The following is a 10,341-nucleotide window of genomic DNA, read 5'->3' on the forward strand; positions in this document are numbered from 1 at the left end:
GGACGGAGAGAGAATGAGTGATATGATACAACTGGGCTCGAAGAGGGATAGCTCATGGTAAAAGGAGGAGGGAACGAGAACAGCGAGCGGCAGAGACGACCACCTTTTAACAAACGACACACTGCCGTTCTATGTAGTGTGCGACGGTTTTCGATTATCTGGCTATTCAAATTTATATATCCTCGAATCTCCGGGGTCGGGCAGAATGCAGCGTAGATAAAAGGGAGGAAAATATCGCAGCAAGTCACGCGAGATGCGCTCTTAGATATTATTCTTTTTTATGAATTCGGAATTACAGCTGAAACAGTTGAAAATCCTTGTCGCTACCTCGCGGATGTGGAGTTTAATTTTAATTCGAGCTCTACGACAATTTTACACCGTTAATTACTATCGTAGTAATTTAATTGAACTTAACACACGTCGCGCGCTACTCTTCACAGGTCTGTTATTTATTTATCAATTAATGAAACAATATTCATCTCTTACATATCTCGACTCGCGTTATAATCTTGGCAATGTCGTTGGTATTTTCAACGACGATTGGCATCTTAAGGACCCATAAGCTATAGTCTGCTCCGGGCGCTATTGAGGATCGTGAAAGGAAAATATTCACAGATCGCAGGATAAAGAGACAAAGAGCGAGAAAAGGACCGTCCACCAGGGACGTTCTTAATGATGTCTCGGGTGGACGACTCGCATCCGAACGTTCGTAGAATGATGCGAGATCGAAGAATTTCGATGGTGGTGAAACGGAAAGGGAGAGAAAGGTGGGCGAGAGAATAGAGGAGTACGTGCGCGAGTGTTCAGCACGAGGAGGATGCGGAGCACGTGATTCTTCGCGAGAATCGTCAGCTGCGCGTGATGTCATCGGGAACCCGGACTCGTTTCAGCTAAACGACTCGCCGCATTAATCCGAGGTTTCCTTTTTTCTCATCGCGTCAGCGGATTCGCAAGGACACGAGTGCAATAAGCGACGATTTATGACCGCGAGCCACCTGTTGGACGTTTCGATTCCGTACACGTGTCGCCGGCTCTTTCGTCGGATTTACGCCGTCTCGCGACGTCACATAGCTCGTCCGCGAGGTTCATAAATCGGCGACGGTAAATCGAGATAGTCTATCACGTTACGTAAGTCGCGATCATGTGCGCAGGCAGGATAACGGTATAAAGAGAACGTTGTAAAGAGAAAGGAGAGAAGCAAAGCCTCCCTGTTCTTTCATGTTATAATCGATTTGGAAATTATAACATGCATAAGTAGATTCAGGATGTCGAATCACGATTGTGTCCACGAAATACAAATTCATACCACATCTCGTAAAAACGCGCGCGTAAAACTCCCTTTCCAAACACCTACGTTTAGACCATCAAATATACATCGTGCCGAAGATGTATCTACCGACAGGCGCAAATAAATACTTTGCCAACACAGTGTAGTCTGCATCGAATGCGCTCGATATCGTTTCTGTGTGAACATATATTCGTTGAAAACTTTAATAGACCTTAGTAATTAGTAACCTACAACGCACGCGAACACGATAAACGCTATCAGGAGACATGTATTGGATAATTAAATATTATAATATTTAATATTATATTACAGAATACAGAAGTACGTTAAAAAAAAAGAAAATGAACCAGGCAATGGTATTTCCGAAGGCACGAATGAATGAAGCGTGCTCAATCGTGTCGTCGTTACAAGGTAACGTGACTTTCGGAACAACAATACACTCAGGCAAGTTTCGTATTCGAGACTGTAACTGTCTTTTACGCACGGGCAAATACATCGGATTATGTCGCACGGTATTCCCGATTACATTTACGTTTATTCGAGCGTGCTTGAGACAAATTGTGACACTTCGCTAGTGTATTCTTAATGCTGTAAATTTCGTAAACTGTGTAAACATGCTGATATTTAACAAGTAACTATCGTATTCCACTTTTATCGTATTTAAAGAAGAAACAACCTCGCTCTTTGTATTATTAATACTTCTAAGTCGATATATATTATCGCTTTCTCAATTCTTCGAAACCGAACAATCTCTACATTGTAACATAACCGGAAAAATTATATTTCTGTTTCAGATTTGGCAAATCTTAGTGTCGTATCGCAAAGACAGCTGTAATTCCCGTTGACGCAAATGCCATACCGGAGGACCTGGTTCGGGCCGAGCAGGGTCGGCTCGAAGGTAAATTTACAAGTCTCCTCCTAGTATACTCCTACGTTTAACCTTTTACAATCTAAAGCTGAGGTATAATTGTCGGTGTGACTTGAATTACAATCGCAGAATTAATCTATTAGTACCTACTCGCATTCGTTCCTTAAACCGAATTAAATCTAATCAGCGAATCTCTATTTTTTGTTCTAGATTTGGAGCGGAACATGGTCGGCCCTGACTGCAAGTCGTTTTGGTGAGTGAAAAATAAAGAAAAAAATATGGCGATGGGTTTATAGGCTCGTAGAATTTAGGAATGAAAATTTCGTTTTTGGTTAGGCCTCGTTTATTGGTGCTGTTTGTTAGAGTACATCGAGTTTTACAGTCAGTATTCTCTATACAATGATTTTCTGCCGCATTACACATTTCCTCTATATATCGTACGTACACGGAATAGATATTTTATGTATACATACGTCGACTAGATCTCAGAGTGTCGTCTCGCCTAAGCTTTGATCCGTGATCGGTTTAAACGCGAGAACTATTCCAATTAACGACGAACAGACGCTGCTCATCGAACGAGAAGAGCGCATTTGCGACAGCAAATTGTGGCTCGGCTGCGAACAAATTGACATTTCGGCCAACCTCAGCCTCGCTGATTCTTTCCGTGGATTATAGTTTACAAAATAGAACTAACTGTCGGAGATTTGTGCTATAGCATATACGATACGCCGATCGTTTACACCGTGTCATTTCTTACAATATTCTGGTCTATCGTAGTCGGATTCGGTCGCCAATTCATAAGATCGTTCTCCGATACCGCGCATCGATGTATACTCGTTTCTCCGACCGGATCTATACCGATTTGTAAACGGTACGTCTCTATCGAATGCGACGATCGAATGTCGACGACGTTTAAATATTTGTCTTACGTTCGTCGCGGACTTGCTATCTGATGCTTCGGGATATTTACAGGCAAACGAAGTAATGAGAATGACGGAGAGACTATAAGCCGCCCTCGAGCGACCGTATAGATATCACCGATAGTCACCACGATGCTCGGAGATAAAGCGTATGCGTGAAGGAAAATGGCACTCGATCGATTCCCGTCGAGAGAAACTGAATCACGTGTCGGTCGGACAATCTGTAGACGTGGTCTGCGTACGTCATTCTCAGTTATCGAGTCGAATAATTAACGCTAAATCGCATCTTCATTCATTCGTGCCTTCGAATTATACGTAGTGTAGGAGATAAAAACGATCCCTCTCTGCAGGATGTTGAAAAATAATTCGTAAGTGACGATTCGATTAGTGTTTCCGTCTAGTCAGAATTGTCCAGTGATCCTTCGACAGCTGTTGCGACATTATAACTTATTTTATCCGATAATCAGTAACTTCATCCGATAATAAGGCTAATCGGAAGCACCGATCGTAATGCTAAACAGCTTTCGTCGTGTTCTCCCTCATTCTCTTTCTCTCTCTCTCTCTCTCTCTCTCTAATCGCGATCCACTAATATATATTTCTTTTCGCGTCACAGATGCATATATTCTTTGTCTATTATTGTTTAACTTACCTCTGTATCATACATACATACACACATGCATACACACGACACATACATACGCGTGCATAAACTATAAACGAACAAACGAACAGCGTGCAATAACATACGAATATCGGTGACGTTTGCGTTTTTAATTTCCCGAACGGATAAATCGCTCTAGCTCTCGTCGGGAAATTGTCCGCGTCTGCATCGGAAAATTGTCCTCACGAGCACGCAAAAGGGTACGATTTTCTCGTCCCTGGAACGAGCGTATCCGGTAGAAACGGTAGCAACGGATCCGTCGTATATCGACGGAGGGCGGAAAACTTTCTCGAGAGTAAAAGAAGACGCTGCGCCGGAAAAGTGCGTTCCCGAAAAATCCACCGCCGCGAGCCGTGTGCAATGCACCTGACGTTACAAGGGGAAAATATATCGGGATATGAAAGCCATGTCGTTGAAAGAGTGACCGTCGTTAATCAAAGTACAAGAGTATAACGGGGGGACGTTTTATATAAAAGCAGCGCGGCGAAGACCGCGCACGGTTTCTCCCCTGCTCGCCGGGACGTGCGGAAAAAATGGTTCTTCGTAAAGACTCGTATTAGGCAGGTACTGTGTCATGTTTCCCTAAAATCCTTCGCTCGTTGTCCGGAGAATCACTACGGATTCGCAGGATTACCGTCGCCTCGTTGGGCGCGTGCTCGACGACATTTTGTCACCTATTGTACTTTCATGTGTTTCGTGAGTTTCGACGCGTCCCCTCGAGCGCGTGCTTCGCGGAAAATCACTACTTTTTTTTCTCTAACAATCGTCAGTTATTTAACTACGGTTGAGAAATGCGCGTAGCAGGATGCGTGAAATCTCCGCTTTTCGATGCACGTATCCTCGAAGAGGATCTCCTCTTCCCCCTGAGGAGAGAGAAGCGAATTTCCTTTTCGCGCCAGTACGACGACGAAGAAACGCCGCGGTTTCTTTCGATATTCGCGGAGGATGTCAGTAATGTTACGAGAAAAAGTCACGCGACAATACCATGTCTTCGACATTGAAATTTCGGCGCGCTCCGCACTTGGTAGTGCGCGCTCGCCTTAGAATCTCGATGTGTACGACGGTTTAATATCAAAGACGCTCCGCGATGATATTACAAAGTTCGAAAAGTAGGCTCGAGATGTGTCGCGTTTCCCGGCGATTTCGCGATGGAAAACAGCAACGGAACGGGTCGAGTATTACATATCATATGTTTCGACTTTCCGTATCGTTCGATGCAGATATACGCCTAACGTCACATTCGAACAAATTCGCAATTGTCAACGTAACTGCCATTGCGTATCGGCGACTCAGCGAGAACATTTAGTCAGGTTCTCGGTAACCTATGGGCGCACACTCGAACACGCTACGTCAAATGGAAAAAATGTCGAAATCTTTCCGAGCGTTTCTCGGCTGCGCGGCACATAAAATTACGCTACATTTGACACACCTGCGCGACAAAAATTAACGCGAACAATTTTACAATTGAAATCAATCGTCGGCGCTTGGCAAAATGAATGTTTGAAGCGCGACGGTAACAAAGCGATGAAAACGAGGCGTCTTATTTGCACTGTCACGTTCACAATGGCTCTCATCACTCTATCATAAAACTCCAATTCTAACGAGCGCGATGCAATTGACAGTAATAAAGCCCCACGCCTACGCGATGACCGACCGGATTCCCTTTGGTCTTGTAAAGTCATACGCCGGTCGTGAACGAGGATGAATTCGCGTGGAGAATTTCGTGAGAGTAATATCACGGGGTCATCGGGAATATCGAAAATACTTTATAGGCCGATCGGTACAACGTAGTCGATTGGCTCTTCGCAACGAAACACGCTACAACAATCACGCACGTTGCATCCGAGTGTTGGTAATGTCAAATCGTTGGAGGGCAAAGTAAGCGTACACTCGACTTCCGGGATACGTTTGATTGATTTAAATACCCACCGCCGTGATGGAAGCTTTCCCATTTCCTTCGCGTTTCGCGAGAATTATAGAAATTACGATCGCGATGTAAACGCGAGAGAATACCGTCCAAGGTGCTATTGTTTGTATCACGATGCGTGATATTTCAATTCTTGGCCAAATATATACACATTGTTGCGTCTCTTTCTCCTTCGCTATACTTCCGCTAAGTTGAACGCACGACTTCCGTGTACGAGAAATCGAAAGAATCTATGGTTGCTTTCGCGCGACACAGGAAGGTCGGCGTGCATCGCGCGCGAACAGCTTCCTCGTCCTACGTTGGTGAAACGAGCGGAGATATTTCTCTGTCCTTTCTCTCTTTGTGTGTGTGTGTGTGTGTAATATGTGACGCACATCGTGTATTCTCTTTATATATTAGTAGAATATATAAATGTATATCGCGCGAGACGACGCGCTATTGCCGAGGCTGACTCGCCGCGCTTAGTTAGGCGTCGACTCTCCGTTTTGTGCGTGTAATAATCAGGTAGACGTCTTGCCCGTCGGGAGATGCGGTACCGGAGTGGAAGCGACGATTCTTACAGAAGGGCGCAGGCGGTACCGTGCATCACCTCGGAGATGAACATCGGTGTTCCGGCGCTGAGGCCGCCGTCGCCCTTCTCTTGCTCGTCCTTCTCGTAGTCGCAGTCGAAGTAATGACTCTGCGGCAAAACGAAATTTCTTACGACGCTATTTTCACCATTCGTTTCCATTTACCGTGTTTCATATTTTCATTTCACAATTTTCACAGCTCCCTTCCCTCTCTCTCTCTCTCTCGTTCCCTCATTACGGTTTAAGTAATACGGAAAAGAAATCCTCTCGACTACGTTGCGGTTAGCTAGATGCCGTGAGCTTGAATTATTCAACTACCGTGGCGAGGAAAGTTTCGAGTCTGAAGCGAGGCACGTTACTCTGACGAAAGGTAGAGACGCTTTTCGCATACGCACCTGACAATCCAAGCACCTGCAGTGATCGCTCATCTTGCAAGTTATGCCCCACTGTTTCGCCATTGCCTTGTAGAATTCTTTGCTCGATTTGTGCAGTATCTTGGGTCCTTTAGCCGCTCTTCTATCCACACCGCCTCCGGGCCCGCCACCACCGTCGTCGCCCCCATCACCGCCCTCGGCCTCCACCGGCGTGCTCTTCTCATTCCCGAGGAACTGCTTCTCCTTGTCTCCCTCCTTCGCCTCCCGTAACGCGACGGCCGACGATTCCATTCGTGTCTTTATCGCGCAACGTCGGGCACAAGAGATCGCTGGAGATCAGTCCATTACGACGCGGTGGGAGCGCGGCGCGAATTATCGCGCGATGGATCGCCCGCGATTCACGCGTCTGTGCACGCAGGCCGTGTTCATCGGCGCGCATTACATTTCCCATTCGACGAGGTGTCACGAACATTGACACTCGGGGCTCGAGGCGCGTGCATTTCGTTCCGCGATACATCCATCCCGCGATATTAAACGAGCGTGTTATCGCTGCGCGCGATCCATCGCCGAGGAAGAGGACATATTGACCGCGCTTGACAGCGTTTAATTCGTACGGAAATATCGGCGGTGTTATACTTTCCATTCTTTTTTGCTTTTTCTTTATTTACGCAACGCGATGAATCGCCGAACTCTGTTAGCCGTGGTGGAAATTCGTGCCTTCGGGCGCTCACTCACCTCCTCGAGGACGTGCTCGTACGAAGGCGGGGGCGAGCTGGGGATCGTCTGTTCGTTCCTCACCGACAAACAGTTCTTGTCCGTCTTTGTCTCGGCCGCATCCGCGTACTCGTCCGAGGGTAGCGACGATCGATCGACCTGCCGTTGCTGTTCCTCGGTCTCCACGCTGTTGCTGCGGTTATCGCCGGTACTCCGCGACTTCAGCATCTTCGAGAAACGTAACTTGAACGGCGCCAGCTTGACGGATTTTTTCGTCGCCGTCGCCTGCGGGAAGAAGAGAGAAGTGCCGGTATTTACTCGCTCGCGCGGGAAACGGAATCTTCGCTTAATCGAGGCGCCAACTCGCGAGAGAGATTCGCACGGGGTGTATCCTCCATTCGCGCTGATGTAGGCGCACCCCGAACGAGTCACGCAACTGCACCGGATGCATCTGTCGTTGACCCACTGACCGAGTTCGCGGGTATCGGCGGTCGACGTACCGCCACTCTCGACTTGGTGCATTTGCGGCCGACTTTACAGACGCGAAGCTTACCCCGCCCTTAAGCCCCTTCCGGAAAGGAAAGGTCGATGGAATCGAGGCCGAGCTCGAGGGATAATTCGGACGTGTCGCGTTACTCGATATTTATCATTTCGATTCGGTGCGACACGCCGTGATAATGTTCGCCGCCTGGTCGCGCTTATCCTTTGCGTATCCCTACGTGTCGGACATGATATAAACCGATCGCGTGATATTATGTTAAATTTGCGCTGTGAATATATCTATATTTCATGAATATACTTAGGGAGGTGTTTACGTTTAATCGGCGCTTTATATGTATTGATATATATATTTATATATAATCTATATATTAATTACGTTCAACGAGGATCGTAATTAATTAATGAGATTTTCTTATCGTGATGGATGGTCAGTGAATAATAAGACTTCCAGTTTGACGTTGCGAGATCGTGGTAAACAAAGGAGATTGGAGTGTCGATCTTCGCCAGGATGTCGGCCCACAAGAAGTAGCTGATAAAATCCGAGCCAAATCGCCTGGTCTTCGCGTTGCTCGCCTTTTGGCCGATCTGGCCACGAGCAAATGGAGCGCGTCCTATCTAAGGTCAAACGTCGTGCCGAATATATCACAACATTCTGTCGCCGTGACGGCGGAAAACAATGATGATAAAGTATCGATATTCGCCGATAACAACAAATCTGACGATACGTGGTAAATTCCTATATCGCCGTGTAAATAGCGAAATTAAATTGCGAAAGGTCAAACTGCGAAAGAATGAAATACGCGGTATACTCGATATTTTGATGAAACCTTCATTTGAATGACCATGAAAATATCTGTAACATTGGAAAATTTCCCTGTACGAGGGAAGGGGATTAATTTAAATCGAATCGAACATAGAATCTGCAATTGAACGGCGGTATGGTTAATCCAGGACACCTCGAATAGTTCTCTGATTAGCCAGCGTAGTGGCTTTCTGAAAGGTGCATCGTAGTGTTCGCGGCGTGCAAGTTGCGCCTCCGAAGTCTTGCAGTTGACGGAGTCAGCGGCAAGCGCGCGGTAGCGGTTTTCCAATACGTAGTCGCAAGTGGAACAGACCTGTCTGAGGTCAGACACAGTGACGCGGCGAAACCGTAAACGGCAGCTGTCGTTTGGATTTGGCGGCAAACGCTGAAAATTACAGCGGTTCGGACAATGTCCGTTGTATTCTCCTTCGCCGCCATTCTCTACGCGGTAGAACTCCTCATTCTTCTCTCCTTTGCTCTCTCTCTTTCTCTCTCTCGAAGGCACGAGGCTAGAATTACAGTGTTTAGCCCTCTTACAGTGAAGATAGCATGAATAGTGTCGCACGAACACGACGAATTCGGAAGTACTCGAGGACTTGAGGGATCTAAAGCAGGCGGATATAGCGCCCTTCGATAGCATTATACGTATCCTTTGACCCCTGCTTCCTTAACTTCGACGAGAAGTTAGTAATCCAAACTTCTGTCAACGACAAAAGACGCGCAATCAAGAAACTCGTTTTCAAGACATATATTCGGTGACGTGTAATTAATTCCGAAGATTTTCCATCGGAGTGCCGAGGTGTTTATATGCCCGATTCAATTCCCGGAAGTTCCCCGTGTACGTATAAAATACGGTAAATAGGGGCGGAAAGTTTAATCAGAGTGCGCGGAACGCGAGCGAGCAGCAGACGAGCGCGGAGCGTCCCGATGAAAAATTCTTTTCGGACGGCGAAATCAGCGTTTCTCGACGGATAAGGCGGCGTCTTATCGCACAAATGAAACAGGCGACAAAGTAGGTTGCATCGGTCGCCGGGGTCGCGGCGAGGACCCCACGCGCTTCCATCCACCCCCCTAGAACTGGACGCGGCGTGTCAGTGGCCCGAGCTAGTAACAACGCACCCCCATCCTGGGCCAACACCCCTCGCCCTAGTTTCCCTCTCTCTCACCCACCCCCGCGATGCTTTCATCCCCGTCCGCGGGTGTAACCTACGCAAACCCTTCTCTCTATTCCGCGATCTCTCGCTGCCCGTGTTATGTATCTACGTGTCGCGTCCGTCTTCCTGCTCCTCGCTGCACTTGCGCCCGCTTCTCCTTTTCCTCGTTCCATTACGACCCGTCCACGTGTTTACATCTCACTGCGCCGTGCGATCGTTTCGAGCTCACCCTCGGGGTCGGTTCCGTTCGTAGGCGTAACCGTAAATCCGCTCGTATTTTCTCACGTAGCCCGCGTCCGGCGTGACAAGAATACCCCCCGCTTCACCCGGTCGCTGATTTACGACGCTCGTTCTTTTCCGAGCTGATCGAATTATATGTCTCATAATTTAAATGCCGGGGGAAAGGAAATCCCCGGGCACCGATCGTCGTTGTCGATCGCGACAGAGATTAACTGTGCGAACTCTCTGAGAGATATATCATCATTTAGGTCCGTTCATTGACGACCCGTGTATCACAGGCGGATGTATTGAGCGGTTCGGGGCGAGCCATAAATACGGCTCC

The 10,341-nt window shown here is 47.3% G+C and overlaps 2 protein-coding genes across 2 annotated transcripts in view; one reads left to right on the forward strand and one right to left on the reverse strand.

The window, feature by feature from the left end:
* Positions 1 to 2,089: 2,089 nt before the first annotated feature.
* LOC106746780 overlaps positions 2,090 to 10,341 on the forward strand; it is a 66,074-nt gene continuing 57,822 nt past the window's right edge. The window contains exons 1-2 of the mRNA XM_014623792.1: positions 2,090 to 2,186; positions 2,367 to 2,409. Coding sequence (XP_014479278.1) covers positions 2,381 to 2,409 — 29 coding nt within the window. The 5' untranslated portion in view covers positions 2,090 to 2,186; positions 2,367 to 2,380. The remainder of the gene's footprint in view (positions 2,187 to 2,366; positions 2,410 to 10,341) is intronic.
* The window catches only part of LOC106746781, a 12,849-nt gene continuing 4,966 nt past the window's right edge, over positions 2,459 to 10,341 (reverse strand). The window contains exons 2-4 of the mRNA XM_014623796.1: positions 7,344 to 7,607; positions 6,630 to 6,905; positions 2,459 to 6,344 (exon numbers count right to left, since the gene is read on the reverse strand). Coding sequence (XP_014479282.1) covers positions 6,222 to 6,344; positions 6,630 to 6,905; positions 7,344 to 7,550 — 606 coding nt within the window. The 5' untranslated portion in view covers positions 7,551 to 7,607 and the 3' untranslated portion in view covers positions 2,459 to 6,221. The remainder of the gene's footprint in view (positions 6,345 to 6,629; positions 6,906 to 7,343; positions 7,608 to 10,341) is intronic.

The sequence above is a fragment of the Dinoponera quadriceps genome, unplaced genomic scaffold (genome assembly GCF_001313825.1).
Source record: "Dinoponera quadriceps isolate SergipeBrazil2010 unplaced genomic scaffold, ASM131382v1 scaffold1565, whole genome shotgun sequence".
In the NCBI taxonomy this organism is placed as follows: domain Eukaryota; kingdom Metazoa; phylum Arthropoda; class Insecta; order Hymenoptera; family Formicidae; genus Dinoponera; species Dinoponera quadriceps.